General features: G+C 48.7%; 1 protein-coding gene across 2 annotated transcripts in view; it reads right to left on the reverse strand.

Moving 5' to 3' along the window:
* Positions 1-19,627, reverse strand: part of LOC122939698 (cytochrome P450 2C29-like) — a 228,690-nt gene that overhangs the window by 147,596 nt on the left and 61,467 nt on the right. For both annotated transcript variants that reach the window (XM_044295870.1, XM_044295871.1), the window contains exon 2: positions 14,206-14,387. In XM_044295870.1, coding sequence (XP_044151805.1) covers positions 14,206-14,387 — 182 coding nt within the window. The remainder of the gene's footprint in view (positions 1-14,205; positions 14,388-19,627) is intronic.

Raw genomic sequence — 19,627 nt, forward strand, 5'->3', positions numbered from 1 at the left:
CCACCTCCTCCTTCTCGGCTTCCTCCTCCTCTTCTTCCACCTGCTCATCCAGTCAGCCACACACCTTCACCACCAACTTCAGCACAGCCCGGGGTAAACGTCAGCAGGCCATTCTGAAACTCATATGTTTGGGGGACAGGCCCCACACCGCACAGGAGTTGTGGCGGGGTATAGAACAACAGACCGACGAGTGGTTGCTGCCGGTGAGCCTCAAGCCCGGCCTGGTGGTGTGTGATAATGGGCGAAATCTCGTTGCAGCTCTGGGACTAGCCAATTTGACGCACATCCCTTGCTTGGCGCATGTGCTGAATTTGGTGGTGCAGAAGTTCATTCACAACTACCCCGACATGTCAGAGCTGCTGCATAAAGTGCGGGCCGTCTGTTCGCGCTTCCGGCGTTCACATCCTGCCGCTGCTCGCCTGTCTGCGCTACAGCGTAACTTCGGCCTTCCCGCTCACCGCCTCATATGCGACGTGCCCACCAGGTGGAACTCCACCTTGCACATGCTGGACAGACTGTGCGAGCAGCAGCAGGCCATAGTGGAGTTTCAGCTGCAGCACGCACGGGTCAGTCGCACTACAGAACAGCACCACTTCACCACCAATGACTGGGCCTCCATGCGAGACCTGTGTGCCCTGTTGCGCTGTTTCGAGTACTCCACCAACATGGCCAGTGGCGATGACACCGTTATCAGCGTTACAATACCACTTCTATGTCTCCTTGAGAAAACACTTAGGGCGATGATGGAACAGGAGGTGGCCCAGGAGGAGGAGGAGGAGGATGAGGAAGAGGGGTCATTTTTAGCACTTTCAGGCCAGTCTCTTCGAAGTGACTCAGAGGGAGGTTTTTTGCAACAGCAGAGGCCAGGTACAAATGTGGCCAGCCAGGGCCCACTACTGGAGGACGAGGAGGACGAGGATGAGGAGGAGGTGGAGGAGGATGAGGATGAAGCATGGTCACAGCGGGGTGGCACCCAACGCAGCTCGGGTCCATCACTGGTGCGTGGCTGGGGGGAAAGGCAGGACGATGACGATACGCCTCCCACAGAGGACAGCTTGTCCTTACCCCTGGGCAGCCTGGCACACATGAGCGACTACATGCTGCAGTGCCTGCGCAACGACAGCAGAGTTGCCCACATTTTAACCTGTGCGGACTACTGGGTTGCCACCCTGCTGGATCCACGCTACAAAGACAATGTGCCCACCTTACTTCCTGCACTGGAGCGTGATAGGAAGATGCGCGAGTACAAGCGCACGTTGGTAGACGCGCTACTGAGAGCATTCCCAAATGTCACAGGGGAACAAGTGGAAGCCCAAGGCCAAGGCAGAGGAGGAGCAAGAGGTCGCCAAGGCAGCTGTGTCACGGCCAGCTCCTCTGAGGGCAGGGTTAGCATGGCAGAGATGTGGAAAACTTTTGTCAACACGCCACAGCTAACTGCACCACCACCTGATACGCAACGTGTTAGCAGGAGGCAACATTTCACTAACATGGTGGAACAGTACGTGTGCACACCCCTCCACGTACTGACTGATGGTTCGGCCCCATTCAACTTCTGGGTCTCTAAATTGTCCACGTGGCCAGAGCTAGCCTTTTATGCCTTGGAGGTGCTGGCCTGCCCGGCAGCCAGCGTTTTGTCTGAACGTGTATTCAGCACGGCAGGGGGCGTCATTACAGACAAACGCAGCCGCCTGTCTACAGCCAATGTGGACAAGCTGACGTTCATAAAAATGAACCAGGCATGGATCCCACAGGACCTGTCCGTCCCTTGTCCAGATTAGACATTAACTACCTCCCCATAACCATATATTATTGGACTCCAGGGCACTTCCTCATTCAATCCTATTTTTATTTTCATTTTACCATTATATTGCGATGCTACCCAAAGTTGAATGAACCTCTCCTCTGCCTGTGTGCTAGGCCTAAATATATGCCAATGGACTGTTGCAGTGGTGGCTGACATGAAGCCTGATTCTCTGCTATGACATGCAGACTAATTCTCTGCTGACATGAAGCCAGATTGTCTGTTACGGGACCTCTCTCCTCTGCCTGGGTGCTGGGCCTAAATTTATGACAATGGACTGTTGCAGTGGTGGCTGACGTGAAGCCTGATTCTCTGCTATGACATGCAGACTGATTCTCTGCTGACATGAAGCCAGATCCTCTGTTACGGGACCTCTCTCCTCTGCCTGGGTGCTGGGCCTAAATTTATGACAATGGACTGTTGCAGTGGTGGCTGACGTGAAGCCTGATTCTCTGCTATGACATGCAGACTGATTCTCTGCTGACATGAAGCCAGATCCTCTGTTACGGGACCTCTCTCCTCTGCCTGGGTGCTGGGCCTGAATATATGCCAATGGACTGTTGCAGTGGTGGGTGACGTGAAGCCTCATTCTCTGCTATGACATGCAGACTAATTCTCTGCTGACATGAAGCCAGATTGTCTGTTACGGGACCTTTCTCCTCTGCCTGGGTTCTGGGCCTAAATTTATGAAAATTGACTCTTACAGTGGTGGGTGACGTGAAGCCTGATTCTCTGCTATGATATGAAGACTGATTCTCTGCTGACATGAAGCCAGATTGTCTGTTACGGGACCTTTCTCCTCTGCCTGGGTTCTGGGCCTAAATTTATGAAAATTGACTCTTACAGTGGTGGGTGACGTGAAGCCTGATTCTCTGCTATGATATGAAGACTGATTCTCTGCTGACATGAAGCCAGATTGTCTGTTACGGGACCTTTCTCCTCTGCCTGGGTTCTGGGCCTAAATTTATGAAAATTGACTCTTACAGTGGTGGGTGACGTGAAGCCTGATTCTCTGCTATGATATGAAGACTGATTCTCTGCTGACATGAAGCCAGATTGTCTGTTACGGGACCTTTCTCCTCTGCCTGGGTTCTGGGCCTAAATTTATGAAAATTGACTCTTACAGTGGTGGGTGACGTGAAGCCTGATTCTCTGCTATGATATGAAGACTGATTCTCTGCTGACATGAAGCCAGATTGTCTGTTACGGGACCTTTCTCCTCTGCCTGGGTTCTGGGCCTAAATTTATGAAAATTGACTCTTACAGTGGTGGGTGACGTGAAGCCTGATTCTCTGCTATGATATGAAGACTGATTCTCTGCTGACATGAAGACAGATTCTCTGTTACGGGACCTCTCTCCTCTGCCTGTGTGTGTGCTGGGCCTAAATATATGCCAATGGACTGTTGCAGTGGTGGCTGACGTGAAGCCTCATTCTCTGCTATGACATGCAGACTAATTCTCTGCTGACATGAAGACAGATTCTCTGTTACGGGACCTCTCTCCTCTGCCTGTGTGTGTGCTGGGCCTAAATATATGCCAATGGACTGTTGCAGTGGTGGCTGACGTGAAGCCTCATTCTCTGCTATGACATGCAGACTAATTCTCTGCTGACATGAAGCCAGATTGTCTGTTACGGGACCTCTCTCCTCTGCCTGTGTGTGTGCTGGGCCTAAATATATGCCAATGGACTGTTGCAGTGGTGGCTGACGTGAAGCCTCATTCTCTGCTATGACATGCAGACTAATTCTCTGCTGACATGAAGACAGATTCTCTGTTACGGGACCTCCCTCCTCTGCCTGGGTGCTGGGCCTAAATATATGCCAATGGACTGTTGCAGTGGTGGCTGACGTGAAGCCTCATTCTCTGCTATGACATGCAGACTAATTCTCTGCTGACATGAAGACAGATTCTCTGTTACGGGACCTCCCTCCTCTGCCTGGGTGCTGGGCCTAAATATATGCCAATGGACTGTTGCAGTGGTGGCTGACGTGAAGCCTCATTCTCTGCTATGACATGCAGACTAATTCTCTGCTGACATGAAGACAGATTCTCTGTTACAGGACCTCTCTCCTCTGCCTGGGTGCCGGGGCCTAAATATCTGAGAATGGACTGTTCCAGTGGTGGGTGACGGGAAGCCAGATTCTCTGCTATGGAACCTCTCTCCAATTGATTTTGGTTAATTTTTATTTATTTAATTTTTATTTTAATTCATTTCCCTATCCACATTTGTTTGCAGGGGATTTACCTACATGTTGCTGCCTTTTGCAGCCCTCTAGCTCTTTCCTGGGCTGTTTTACAGCCTTTTTAGTGCCGAAAAGTTCGGGTCCCCATTGACTTCAATGGGGTTCGGGTTCGGGACGAAGTTCGGATCGGGTTCGGATCCCGAACCCGAACATTTCCGGGATGTTCGGCCGAACTTCTCGAACCCGAACATCCAGGTGTTCGCTCAACTCTAGTTGCTACCAGTGAGCCTCAAGCCCGGCCTGGTGGTGTGCGATAATGGGCGAAATCTCATTGCAGCTCTGGGACTAGCTGGTTTGACGCACATCCTTTGCATGTGCTGAATTTGGTGGTGCAGAAATTCATTCACAACTACCCTGACATGTCAGAGCTGCTGCATAAAGTGCGGGCCGTCTGTTCGCGCTTCCGGCGTTCACATCCTGCCGCTGCTTGCCTGTCTGCGCTACAGCGTAACTTCGGCCTTCCCGCTCACCGCCTCATATGCGACGTGCCCACCAGGTGGAACTCCACCTTGCACATGCTGGAGAGACTGTGCGAGCAGCAGCAGGCCATAGTGGAGTTTCAGCTGCAGCACGCACGGGTGAGTCGCACTGCGGAACAGCACCACTTCACCACCAATGACTGGGCCTCCATGCGAGACCTGTGTGCCCTGTTGCGCTGTTTCGAGTACTCCACCAACATGGCCAGTGGCGATGACGCCGTTATCAGCGTTACAATACCACTTCTATGTCTCCTTGAGAAAACACTTAGGGCGATGATGGAAGAGGATGTGGCCCAGGACGAGGAAGAGGGGTCATCGCTAACACTTTCAGGCTAGTCTTTTAGAAGTGGCTCAGAAAGAGGATTTTTGCAACAGCAGAGGCCAGGTACAAATTTGGCCGGCCAGGGCCCACTACTGGAGGACGAGGAGGAGGAGGATGAGGAGGAGGATTGGGATGAAGCATGTTCACAGCGGGGTGGCATCCAACGCAGTTCGGGACCATCACTGGTGCGTGGCTGGGGGGATACGGAAGACGCAGACGATACGCCTCCCACAGAAGACAGCTTGTCCTTACCTCTGGGCAGCCTGGCACACATGAGCGACTACATGCTGCAGTGCCTGCGCAACGACAGCAGAGTTGCCCACATTTTAATGTGTGCTGACTACTGGATGGCCACCCTGCTGAATCCCAGTTACAAAAGACAATGTGCCATCTCTAATTCCCTCACTGGAGCGTGATCTGAAGATGCGCGACTACAGGCGCACGCTGGTAGACGTGCTCCTGATTGCATTCCCGACTGACTCCGGGGAACAAGTGGAAGCACAAGGCGAAGGCAGGGGAGAAGGAAGAGGTCGCCAACGCAGCTGTGTCAGCGCCAGCACCTCAGAAGGCAGGGTTAGCATGGCCGACATGTGGAAAAGCTTTGTCACCTTGCCGCAACAACCGGCCCCAACTGCTGAGATGGAGCGTGTTAGCAGGAGGCAGCATTTGAACCACATGGTGGAACAGTACCTGTGCACACGACTACACGTACTGACTGATGGTTCTGCCCCATTCAACTTCTGGGTCTCCAAATTGTCCACATGGCCAGAGCTTGCCCTGTATGCCTTGGAGGTGCTGGCCTGCCCTGCCCCTCTGAACGTGTATTTAGCACGGCAGGAAGCGTCATTACAGACAGACGTAGCCGCCTGTCCACAGCCAACGTGGACAAGCTTACGTTCATTAAAATGAAGCAGGCATGGATCCCACAGGACTTGTCCATACCTTGTGCAGAATAGACATTTATACCACCATCAAACATACATTCTTATACTCAAGTCAAGTGAAATGATTCTTTGTTTTCTTTTTTTTTTAATTTGTCCCAATATTTTGGTGGCTACCTACCCAATAAAAATAAATAAAAATAAAACAACATTGTTGGCTACCTCCTCCTCCTCCTCCATTGCTGCCTCCACCTACAACACCACATTCACCGCCTCCTCAACATCCGACTCCATATCCACCTCCTTCTCCGAGTTGCAGGTTAATAATTTTTAATTTTTTGTTATTTTATTTCATTTTAAGTTAATTCCCTATCCCCATTTGTTTGCAGAGCAGTTGCCATGCTCATAGCACATCTTACTGCCTTTTACATCCCTCTAGCCTTTTCATGGACTATTTTAGAGCCATTTTAATTCAAATAAGTGGCAATTTTAGTGCCCTAAATTGAAAAAAAATCTTATTTTCAATTGGGTGACATTTTACCATTTTTGGCATATACAAACCCCTGCTGTGCCTGGGTGACAGGGGCCTAAATCTCTCAAAATCCTCTGTTCTATTGATGGGTGACATGAACCCCCTTTTGCCGTGAATGAACCCCTGCTCTGCTTTGCTGACAGGGAACTAAATTTAGTGAAAACATCTGTTACTGATCGGAGGATGCGCGACTATAAGCACACGCTGCTGATGGCATTCCCACCTGACAGCGGGGGCACAGTGGAAGCACAAGGCGAAGGCAGAGGAGGAGGAAGAGGTCGCCAACGCAGCTGGGGCACCGCCAGCACCTGAGAAGGCAGGGTTAGCATGGCCGACATGTGGAAAAGCTTTGTCAGCCTTGGAGGTGCTGACCTGCCCTGCAGCCAGTATATAGTGTGAACGTGTGTTTAGCACGGCAGAGAGCATTATCACAGGCCGCAGCCAATGTGGACAAGCTTACGTTTATTAAAATGAACCAGGCATCGAGGGGCATGCCTGGTGAGAGCATGACGTAGAGCGTAGAGTGCGCTGCGGGCCGCCTCCCCTCCTCCCCTCCGGGCCTAACCGCCTCCTTTCCTCTGGCATTCGTACCGCGGACTGACCACACTACGGCAACGCTGAGAGGGCTAGCGGCATGGTACTTGCTGTGGATCAGCTGGCAGGCTCCCTCTCTTGATGGGTGGCGATCAGCAGAAGCTTCGCTCTGCTGGGAGTTCGGCGGTGCTGTGCGCACAGCGGGCGGTGAGAGCGTCTCGCTGGCGCCCCGTTCGGCGCATGAATAACCGCGAGAGCTCACAAGAACCCCAGGCCGGTGCAACCAGGGCACTGCGGGCCGTGAGAGGGCACCGCAGGCGGCCGATGCTGCGCATCACCAGCTGAAGGAGCTGCACCCAGATTCTGGTGTGAAGTTACTGACCGGCAAGAGGAGAAGGTAGCTGCCTCAGGAGACCACAATACACACAAGCTTGTCACGAATTCTGGCTAGCAGACGGACTCCATGAAGCTTCCCCAGAGCAACAGACTAGAGAGACGCCGGTGGAAGGAGACTATAGCAACTGTCTGGGACCTGAAACCACGCGGCGGATCCTGACCCATCGATGGTCTGAGTCAAGGACGGGCAAGTTTGGCAGAAGCCATGGGTTGAATATTTGTACCACTAACTGTTAACAATTAAGTTACCACTAACTACTAAGCTATAGGCATAAGGACATTAACTGTGGGGTATATTGGCTGGGTCATTAACAACACTAACAAACTGACCATTGCTGATGATTTGCCGGGTTTTATAGAAAGACCCAAAACATGTTCTAACGGTCTGCGTGAAGGTGCCCCGGCACCGGGAAGGATTCTAATTCTTATACGATTTAGGCAGAATTTGCTTTTGGAGTTCTAACCTTAAGTGATAGAATATTTCCGTTGGTATAAAAAGAGGGGAAAAAAAGAGAGATCCGAACATGGCCCCTAAAATAATAAATAGGCAATCTTTAGGTACCACGTCCTCTAAAGGTACAGAAGTGAAAAGCATCAAACCCAATATAGAGAGGTATCTAAAATCCTCCCCCACAAAAACAAAAGGTACATTGAAATCTGCCGCCCATCTAGAGGAAAGGGAAGAGTCTGGAAATGTGGTAACGCTCCATGATAATACTGAAAAAGAGGCCATAGATAATCAGATATACACCCGAATGGAAACAATTGAGCAAAAACAGGGGGACATTTTAGAGGCTTTAAAAAAAAACTAATCAAGCCCTAGGAACGTTAACAACAACTGTGAGTTCAATGCAATCTGACATTTCTTTTATCCGGGATGACATGGATATAATTCGCTCCAGAGTTAAAGAAACAGAGTTATCTCTAAAGGTCACTAAAAATGAAGTTTCCCTACTGGGGAAAAAAAGCGATATGATAGATTAAGAACATCGGGCCCTTAAGGAAAAACTAACTGACCTGGAGGACAGGGCACATAGAGGAAATATCCGATTGATAGGTTTCCCTGAAGGATCAGAGGGGGGCGACCCTGGGGGATTCATTCAGAAATGGTTGACGGACTCTATAGGCCGAGAATCCTTCTCATCACAATTTATGGTTGAACGTGCACATAGGGTCCCTAATAAAAAATCACCAGTTGGTGGCCCCCCACGTAGCTTACTCGCAAAAATTTTATGTACCTGTGACCGGGACAAAGTTCTAAGGTGGAAAAGAGAATTAGGGGATTTGACCTATAATGGAAACAAGATCTCAATCTATCCTGACTACTCTTTTCCCACACAACTTAAAAGAAGGCAATATGGGGAGGTCAAGAAACGCCTAATTAATGCTAATATTAAATACTCAATGCTGTTCCCGGCTAAATTAAGAGTAGCATATAAGGACTCTGTCATTTTTTTCTCCAGCACTGAGGAAGCATCCACCTGGCTGGACGATAAGGGGCTATGAAACCCTTAGCCGGATGATCCTCTTTTCGTCTCTTTTTTTTGGCTATAGTTAATCATGATTTATTTGTCTCCATGTATTTCTATTCTATAGGGAGATGTGGACTGCCGCATTGGATAAACATAATGAAAGATATCACTTAGAGTGCCAGGTAGGGAGGGGGGGGGGGGTGACGGGGAGGGGGTTTAGGCGATGTGTAAGAGGAGCATGGGACTTCACTGTCTTGTGAGCCATGGGGTGGGGTGGGGGAGTTTCACTGCTGCGGGATCCAACATAGAACCGGGAGTTGGAGTGGAAAAACCTGACCACCCACAGTTAGTTTGTAAATGCCACGTATTTTTACATGGAATGTCCGTGGATTGGCGGACAGGTTTAAACGGAGGGTGGTCTACGATATTATCTCTAGAGATTTACCTGCCATCGTGGGGCTGCTCGAGACCCATCTTACTGCCGAAAAATTGCAGTATATGCGAAAACCATGGACGCAGTACGAGTATCACTCCTACCATTCGGCCTAGTCGCGAGGAGTAAGCGTTTATATTCATAGGAATGTGGACTATGACCCATATGACCAATGGATTGATAAAGAGGGACGATTTGTGTTTTTATATGGCCGATGGATGGGACCGTTATGCGTACTTGTATTTGTATATATCCCTCCTCCCTTCTCCTCAGAAGTGTTGAGGAAATTAGCGGAGTATGTCTGTAAGAGTGATCCATGTCCTATATTGGTGTTGGGGGATTTTAATTCCGTCATGGCAAATGGGGATTGGGTATCTCTGTTAAGTGGAGGGGAGACTATAAATGATCGGTCCATGACCCTTAGCAGGATCTGCCAGGAGATGGGCCTTATAGATGTGTGGCAGTTTTTGTATGGGAAAAAGGTTGCCTTCTCCTGTTTTAGCAGATCCTGCAGGGCTATGTCGAGGATAGATCTGGCTCTAGCGAAGCCGGACTTTCTGGAACGGATACAAAACATGAAGTATGAACCACACGGAATATACAATCATACCCCAATGTTGCTCTCGACGGCCGACTCACTGTCTATAGAGGGGAGAAAACCCTTCAGACTAAATTCACACTGGATCCATGTGGTGGGTGATCAAGAAAGGATCGGGAAGGATATCTTAGAATTCTGGGCATTGAATTACGGATCCACACATATTTACTACGTATGGGATTCCCTGAAAGCGATGATTAGAGGGGTATATAGTATGAGGATTAGAAAGAAAAGGGCAGAATATGCCAGTACTGAAAAGAAGTTGGCAGAAAGGGTAAGGGTTTTGGAGGTAGAATTGGCCGGACAGAAGGGGGAAAATACCCGACTTATATTAATGGAGGCCAAGAGGAAATATCAGGCCTTTCTCTATGAAAAAGCGCAGCATAGGTCCTTTTTTGCTGGACAGCAAGATTATTTTGAAAAAGGCAAGACCGGCAAAATGCTGGCCTCTGTAATTGCTAACCAATGGACCCAAATTCCCATAAGGCAAATTAAGCTGCCCACCGGTGCTGTAACTAACGACTGTGTTAAAATTAAATCTGCCTTTGTAGAACACTTTACAAAGGTATATCAGTCGGACCTTGGGGGGATGACGGAGCCCGGGCCCTTTTCCTTGATAGTGTGGAACTCCCGTGCCTATCTGAACAGGACTGCTCCAAATTAAATTGACCAATTACCCTTGAGGAAGTGGAGGCGGCCGTCGATAGCATAAAACGTAATACGGCCCCAGGCAGGGATGGCTTGCCCTTTTAATTTTATAGAGTGCATCACAAAACGGTGTTGCCTCTCCTTCTTCAAATGTTCAATGAATCATGGAGGAGTGGTTCACTTCCCCCTTCTTTGAGGGAGGCCTCGATCTCCTTGATCTTGAAGAAGAACAAAGATAAGACTGAAGTTGGGGCATATCACCCAATTTCATTACTTAACACCGACTATAAGATACTGGCTAAACTGCTTGCGAATAGGTTGAGGGGGGTCATCCACTGCCTGATCCATCCGGATCAGACCGGATTTATCCCCAAACGCGATATACAACCTAACATCCATAGAGCCCTTCTAAATATATATGTCGGGGAAGGGGAGGACCGCTCCATCCTGCCCTTGGATGCCGAGAAGGCCTTTGACAGGGTGGAGTGGCCCTTCCTGTGGGGAACCTTGGACAGAATGAACTTGGGGGAACATTTCATTAAATTTCATTTCATGTTTAAAGTGTCAGTTCACACCTGAGATCTGAGAAGCTTCACCACAAACTCAAGCCAGGCTGGCGTTTACTCAGAAAAAAAAGGAACACATGTGCTACATGACCAGTTATTGGAGGGGGAATAATATAGAGTATAATAGGATTGTAAGCCATTGTGCTGTACCACAGGATAGTCCGCATTACGCACCCAGCAATTGTTCCTGACTCTAGGGTAATAAAAGGTAAGGTGCGGCTGATCTATTTGAGCCCTTACCAGTAATACCTCCAGCATCCACTGGGGGGCACCAAGCTGTACAGCACAAGGGTCTCAGCCTCCTGGCTGGGTGTATGTATTTGTGTTGTGTGTTGCCAGCATCTGTGGTTAGGGCATTCTATTCCAGAGAGACCTCCGTTTATATTTAAGCGAGCCCCAAGAATTAAAGATAAGAACCGCAGCCCATAAGTGGCATGTTCACATGGTGAGACTTCTGCATTGGATGTAAAAACAGGCCAAAAGGAGAAAGAAGGAGTATGCACAGAAATAATATGGTTGCAACGGCAAATAATAAGGAATTGAAAATAAAAGGTCACCTATCATGTGAAAGTACAGGAGTTATATACATGTTGGAGTGTTCCTGTAAACTCCAATACGTGGGAAGAAGACTCAGGAAACTGAAGATAAGAATCAGTGAACACATAAGAAACATCAAAAAGGGGCTGAAGACTCATATGGTTTCGGCACATTTTAAGAAAGTTCGGAATAAGAATCCAGTCGGTCTGAAATTTATGGTGTTAGAGTTAGAGGGGAGAACCTGTCAAATATATAAATAAGAAGGAGGCAGAATGGATTTATAATATGAGTACATTACAACTCAATGGGTTAAATATAGAGTGGGATATAAAATCTGTTTGCATGTACTGAGGTAGCGTCACGGACACTCCCGTGACAGGTGCCAGTAGATCAGAGAGATTGGCAACACATGGGTTAATCTGAATGGTTCCTTGTCGATCATTTGTGTCTGTGTTGTTTTGGTAATGACCACACCTCTAGCAGGTGTTGTTGGTTTGGTTATTTAACTTCCCCTATTTATTACTGCTTAGCCCTTTTTGGGGTGCAGTTTATAGCTTCTGTTTCTCGACTCTGGGCTAGCATGTTGTTGGTTGAGCTCCTGGCGCTCCCTTTGCTCCTTGTGAAGTTAAGTGTCATCTTCCCTATTTGTATTTTGTTTGTTGTATTTCCCTGTCTTTTGTATCTAGGCCTGAAGGAGACTCCTGTCCATCTTTCTGGTGGAGGAATAGGTTGTCTCAAGTCCTGTCACTATACCAGGGCCCTACATGGTGTGTTAGGGCTTTAGGTTCCTGTGTATGAACTTTTCTACTATCGAGGTTATTTCATAATGATAGTTAGTCAGAACTTGAATTAGGGTTGTTCTAGGAGGTGACCTTCTCCTTTACCCTAGTTTCCAGGCCTATTCCTATCCCCTTTCCTCCTGTGCTCGGTGTGGAGTTTCCCACCCACACTGCATCTGTGACAGGTAGTTCCTAATTGAAAGAAAAATAAGGGCTTTATAGTTAGGTTGGCCTTACGGTACATAGTACTCACAATACCAGGAAGGTACTGTAAGCATTATGATAGTTATGGATATTAAAATAGTAAGGTCACATATATGGAAAAGGAGGGGGGACTGGGGCTGTAAGGGAAGGACAGGAGGGTAGTACGTATAGAGGGAAGTAGAAGAAAATAACTTTACTAGTTATCAGTATAATAATGAGGATGCAGGGCTCTTTACTCATTCTGTAGCGGCGTCCTGTGGGAAGATGACATGGATCGCGGTGAGAACGCGTGGAGTCTCTCTGTGTAGAGAATGGTGTGGGATGCGGGACCTTGTCGCATTGATGGGATTGATGTAGCCTATACCAGTGTTAATTTTTTCTTACAGGATACTTAGTATCCAGGAATTCACGTGTAGCCCAAGTGGGGCAACTATGTGGGTACTGATCCGTTCAGAGTATTGCTTCGCTTGGAACTGCTATTCTTGAACATGGAAATGAAGAGAAAGTTTTGATTGTTGTTCTATTTTATTTATGAGTGTTTTACATATATGCATATGAGTATTTAAATGATTAAGCATTACTGAAAAACGGCCCATAATAACGAGGAAATGTTTTTCATTTTTAACAATGAAATAAAAAGTGAGAGTATGTGACGTGGTAATAAATACGGCCTGTACCCGAAACTGAAACTGAAACGCCCCAGACGAAGCAGGAGCGAAACCCGGGTCGGGCTTTATCATATGTTCCATGTGATGTTCAGGATTACAATTTTGTAAGTATAATAAAGAAGCGTGAACTATACATCTGTGGTTGCGTTCATGACCACGTTAAAGTAAATAAATACGGTTTTGGCTAAACTGGTGTTTGAGTTGCTTTTCTCGTTCATATCCTGGGGAGCCCACACTGGTACACGGCTTACAACTATACAGGATACCTATTAGAATGGTTGGAGTCCTACCGCTGGGACCCCCACCGATCATGAGAACAGAGTCCCCATATCCCCTGCAGCCTCTTAAAAGGAACAGAGTGGCCGGTCAAGCATGCAAGCTCCATTCATGCCTATGTGAATTCCGGATATAGCAGAGTGCTGTACTTGGCTATTTCTGAAACTCCCATAGAAATTAATAGAACAGACACTTGCGAGCCTATTCTGGTCAATTCAGGGAGCTGCAGGGGTTATGGGGGCCCCATTTTTGTGATTGTGTGGTCCCAGTGAAGAGAGCATAACAAGGTAAACAGAATACCCCTTAATTGCATTCTGTCAACACAACAGCCTGAGAGGAAGAGCTCTGGATATGAGCGGGAGTTGTGATGGCGCAATGGAAAGCTTTCCACAAGCATTTGCTGTCAGAAAGGATTTGGGAAACCCCATAAACATATCAGGAGGTTTGGCTGACATGCATCTAATGTGTATGACCATCTTTACACGAGTCCTGCCCCCAACCCAAAATAAAGGACCATGATTACTGAAGCAATGGAGATGAAAGCTGGTGTCCGGCGGCTGCAGTGCCGAATACCAAAGAGCTTGCCCGTTGTCTATGTGTTCCAGCTCTGTGCTGTAGGCTGCACTCTGTGGAAGATCCTCCTTTTGTATTATTTTCTGAAGACATCTGGCGGCTTTGGAACAAATTGCCAGTTTTCTTTGAGGTCAAGGTTTTAAGATTCAAAATTTTCAACATACAATTGTCATCCAACATCCCAATAACATTATGCACTGTGGGGGCGCTCTCTCCACATTACCCAGCATGCACAGCTCTCTGTCTCCTTGTAAACACTTACCTTTTGGAACTTCATGCTGACATCTCTTAAGTCGATATATTTGGGGGTCCCCAGCACTGGAATTGGAGTAGGTCCGGGGGGCAATGACTTGTATGCCTTCTGTTTGACCCATGATAGCAGAATAAATATAATGAAGATAAGAATAAAGTAAAGCGCAAAGACCGTGAGCAGCTCCATGGCTCCTGTGATGAGAAACATACAGAGAAGTGGATGATTAGTGCCATCTTGGTGCTCAATGATCTCTACAGTCAATTATCTTACCAAAGGAGATGGAACAGATATCCTCAGGGGTTTAACCCTATCCTGACCACACAGTGGAGGATTATTGTACTGGATTGTGGTATTCTGCCATACATCTTGATGATAGGCAGAGTATTAGGGTAAAGCCACACGTTCAGGTTTCTTGTGTAGTTTTTGAAGCCACCAGGAGTGGATTGGAAAAAGGGGAGCAGTTGCACCTGTCGTTTATACTTTCTCTCCTTTTTATGATCCACTTGGCTTCCAAAACTGCTTCAGGAAACCTGACCTTGTGGCCGTACTCTCATGCTAATATGAAGTGATCTACTTATCGTTAAGGGATCCGATGAATGTGGATACATGACTGCATTGCAAAATGTCATCTGATAGCAATGTAAACAGGTGTTATGGATCTAAAAGTCCCCAAAACAGAAATCACTTAATACAGGAAGCACTGATAAAGGTAGTTATGAGTCATTAGTAGTTATGAGTAGGGATGAGCGAACTCGAACTGTATAGTTCGGGTTCGTACCGAATTTTGGGGTGTCCGTGACACGGACCCGAACCCAGACATTTTCGTAAAAGTCCGGGTTCGGGTTCGGTGTTCGTCGCTTTCTTGGCGCTTTTGTGACGCTTTCTTGGCGCTTTTTGAAAGGCTGCAAAGCAGCCAATCAACAAGCGTCATACTACTTGCCCCAAGAGGCCGTCACAGCCATGCCTACTATTGGCATGGCTGTGATTGGCCAGAGCACCATGTGACCCAGCCTCTATTTAAGCTGGAGTCACATAGCGCCGCCCGTCACTCTGCTCTGATTAGCGTAGGGAGAGGTTGCGGATGCGACAGTAGGGCGAGATTAGGCAGATTAACTCCTCCAAAGGACTTCACTTGATTAATCGATCGATCTGCAGCTGTGCATCATTGAGCTGCTGAAATTCAAATGCTCACTCACTGTTTTTAGGCTGCCCAGACCGTTTGTCAGTCACTTTTTTCTGGGGTGATCGGCGGCCATTTTGTGTCTTGTGCGGTGCTGCGACCAAGTGCATCCAAGCTGCGACCAAGTGCATTTAACCCTCAATGGTGTGGTTGTTTTTTGGCTAAAGCCTACATCAGGGTGAAGCTGTCACACCAAGTGCATTTAACCAGCAATAGTCTGTTCATTTTTTGGCCATATACTACATCAGGGGCAAGCTGCGCCTGTCACCAAGTGCATTTAACCCTCAATGGTGTGGTTGTTTTTTGGCTAAAGCCTACATCAGGGTAAAGCTGTCACACCAAGTGCATTTAACCAGCAATAGTCTGTTCATTTTTTGGCCATATACTACATCAGGGGCAAGCTGCGCCCGTCACCAAGTGCATTTAACCCTCAGTAGTGTGGTGCGTCAAGCTGTGACACCAAGTGCATTTAACCAGCAATAGTCTGTTCATTTTTTGGCCATATACTAAATCAGGGGCAAGCTGCGCCCGTCACCAAGTGCATTTAACCAGCAATAGTGTGGTTATTTTTTGGCCATATCCCAGTCTAATTCTGTCACTAAATCCATACCGGTCACCCAGCGCCTAAATACTAGGCCTCAAATTTATATCCCGCTAAATCTCTCGTTACCGCTGTCCTGTTGTGGCTGGGAAAGTTATTTAGTGTCCGTCAAAGCACATTTTTTGTTCTGGGTTTAAATACAATTCCCAATTTAGCAATTTCATAATTTAGTGGTTCCTGCTATATCAGAGCTATTTGAAATCTATCCCTAAAAGGGTATATAATATTCAAGGTGCACATTGGGTCATTCAGAATAACTTCACACACACCCGCTACTGTGTATTTCTAAGTCTAATTCTGTCACTAAACCCATACCTGTCACCCAGCGCCTAAATACTAGGCCTCAAATTTATATCCTGCTAAATCTCTCGTTACCGCTGTCCTGTTGTGGCTGGGAAAGTTATTTAGTGTCCGTCAAAGCACATTTTTTGTTCTGGGTTTAAATACAATTCCCAATTTAACAATTTCATAATTTAGTGGTTTCTGCTATATCAGAGCTATTTGAAATCTATCCCTAAAAGGGTATATAATATTCAATGTGCACATTGGGTCATTCAGAATAACTTCACACACACACGCTTCTGTGCATTTCCAAGTCTAATTCTGTCACTAAATCCATACCGGTCACCCAGCGCCTAAATACTAGGCCTCAAATTTATATCCCGCTGAATTTGAATACAATACATTGGGCCAAATAATATATTTGTTGTTGTGGTGAACCATAACAATGAGAAAAACATCTAGTAAGGGACGCGGACGTGGACATGGTCGTGGTGGTGTTAGTGGACCCTCTGGTGCTGGGAGAGGACGTGGCCGTTCTGCCACATCCACACGTCCTAGTGTACCAACTACCTCAGGTCCCAGTAGCCGCCAGAATTTACAGCGATATATGGTGGGGCCCAATGCCGTTCTAAGGATGGTAAGGCATGAGCAGGTACAGGCATTAGTCAATTGGGTGGCCGACAGTGGATCCAGCACGTTCACATTATCTCCCACCCAGTCTTCTGCAGAAAGCGCACAGATGGCGCCTGAAAACCAACCCCATCAGTCTGTCACATCACCCCCATGCATACCAGGGAAACTGTCTCAGCCTCAAGTTATGCATCAGTCTCTTATGCTGTTTGAAGACTCCGCTGGCAGGGTTTCCCAAGGGCATCCACCTAGCCCTTCCCCAGCGGTGAAAGACATAGAATGCACTGACGCACAACCACTTATGTTTCCTGATGATGAGGACATGGGAATACCACCTCAGCATGTCTCTGATGATGACGAAACACAGGTGCCAACTGCTGCGTCTTTCTGCAGTGTGCAGACTGAACAGGAGGTCAGGGATCAAGACTGGGTGGAAGACGATGCAGGGGACGATGAGGTCCTAGACCCCACATGGAATGAAGGTCGTGCCACTGACTTTCACAGTTCGGAGGAAGAGGCAGTGGTGAGACCGAGCCAACAGCGTAGCAAAAGAGGGAGCAGTGGGCAAAAGCAGAACACCCGCCGCCAAGAGACTCCGCCTGCTACTGACCGCCGCCATCTGGGACCAAGCACCCCAAAGGCAGCTTCAAGGAGTTCCCTGGCATGGCACTTCTTCAAACAATGTGCTGACGACAAGACCCGAGTGGTTTGCACGCTGTGCCATCAGAGCCTGAAGCGAGGCATTAACGTTCTGAACCTGAGCACAACCTGCATGACCAGGCACCTGCATGCAAAGCATGAACTGCAGTGGAGTAAACACCTTAAAACCAAGGAAGTCACTCAGGCTCCCCCTGCTACCTCTTCTGCTGCTGCCGCCTCGGCCTATTCTGCTGCTGCCGCCTCGGCCTCTTCCTCCGCCTCTGGAGGAACGTTGGCACCTGCCGCCCAGCAAACAGGGGATGTACCACCAACACCACCACCACCACCTCCGTCACCAAGCGTCTCAACCATGTCACACGCCAGCGTTCAGCTCTCCATCTCACAAACATTTGATAGAAAGCGTAAATTCCCACCTAGCCACCCTCGATCCCTGGCCCTGAATGCCAGCATTTCTAAACTACTGGCCTATGAAATGCTGTCATTTAGGCTGGTGGACACAGACAGCTTCAAACAGCTCATGTCGCTTGCTGTCCCACAGTATGTTGTTCCCAGCCGGCACTACTTCTCCAAGAGAGCCGTGCCTTCCCTGCACAACCAAGTATCCGATAAAATCAAGTGTGCACTGCGCAACGCCATCTGTAGCAAGGTCCACCTAACCACAGATACGTGGACCAGTAAGCACGGCCAGGGACGCTATATCTCCCTAACTGCACACTGGGTAAATGTAGTGGCAGCTGGGCCCCAGGCGGAGAGCTGTTTGGCGCACGTCCTTCCGCCGCCAAGGATCGCAGGGCAACATTCTTTGCCTCCTGTTGCCACCTCCTCCTTCTCGGCTTCCTCCTCCTCTTCTTCCACCTGCTCATCCAGTCAGCCACACACCTTCACCACCAACTTCAGCACAGCCCGGGGTAAACGTCAGCAGGCCATTCTGAAACTCATATGTTTGGGGGACAGGCCCCACACCGCACAGGAGTTGTGGCGGGGTATTGAACAACAGACCGACGAGTGGTTGCTGCCGGTGAGCCTCAAGCCCGGCCTGGTGGTGTGTGATAATGGGCGAAATCTCGTTGCAGCTCTGGGACTAGCCAATTTGACGCACATCCCTTGCTTGGCGCATGTGCTGAATTTGGTGGTGCAGAAGTTCATTCACAACTACCCCGACATGTCAGAGCTGCTGCATAAAGTGCGGGCCGTCTGTTCGCGCTTCCGGCGTTCACATCCTGCTGCTGCTCGCCTGTCTGCGCTACAGCGTAACTTCGGCCTTCCCGCTCACCGCCTCATATGCGACGTGCCCACCAGGTGGAACTCCACCTTGCACATGCTGGACAGACTGTGCGAGCAGCAGCAGGCCATAGTGGAGTTTCAGCTGCAGCACGCACGGGTCAGTCGCACTACAGAACAGCACCACTTCACCACCAATGACTGGGCCTCCATGCGAGACCTGTGTGCCCTGTTGCGCTGTTTCGAGTACTCCACCAACATGGCCAGTGGCGATGACACCGTTATCAGCGTTACAATACCACTTCTATGTCTCCTTGAGAAAACACTTAGGGCGATGATGGAAGAGGAGGTGGCCCAGGAGGAGGAGGAGGAGGAGGAGGAAGAGGGGTCATTTTTAGCACTTTCAGGCCAGTCTCTTCGAAGTGACTCAGAGGGAGGTTTTTGGCAACAGCAGAGGCCAGGTACAAATGTGGCCAGCCAGGGCCCACTACTGGAGGACGAGGAGGACGAGGATGAGGAGGAGGTGGAGGAGGATGAGGATGAAGCATGGTCACAGCGGGGTGGCACCCAACGCAGCTCGGGTCCATCACTGGTGCGTGGCTGGGGGGAAAGGCAGGACGATGACGATACGCCTCCCACAGAGGACAGCTTGTCCTTACCCCTGGGCAGCCTGGCACACATGAGCGACTACATGCTGCAGTGCCTGCGCAACGACAGCAGAGTTGCCCACATTTTAACCTGTGCGGACTACTGGGTTGCCACCCTGCTGGATCCACGCTACAAAGACAATGTGCCCACCTTACTTCCTGCACTGGAGCGTGATAGGAAGATGCGCGAGTACAAGCGCACGTTGGTAG

Source organism: Bufo gargarizans, chromosome 5 (genome assembly GCF_014858855.1).
Source record: "Bufo gargarizans isolate SCDJY-AF-19 chromosome 5, ASM1485885v1, whole genome shotgun sequence".
In the NCBI taxonomy this organism is placed as follows: domain Eukaryota; kingdom Metazoa; phylum Chordata; class Amphibia; order Anura; family Bufonidae; genus Bufo; species Bufo gargarizans.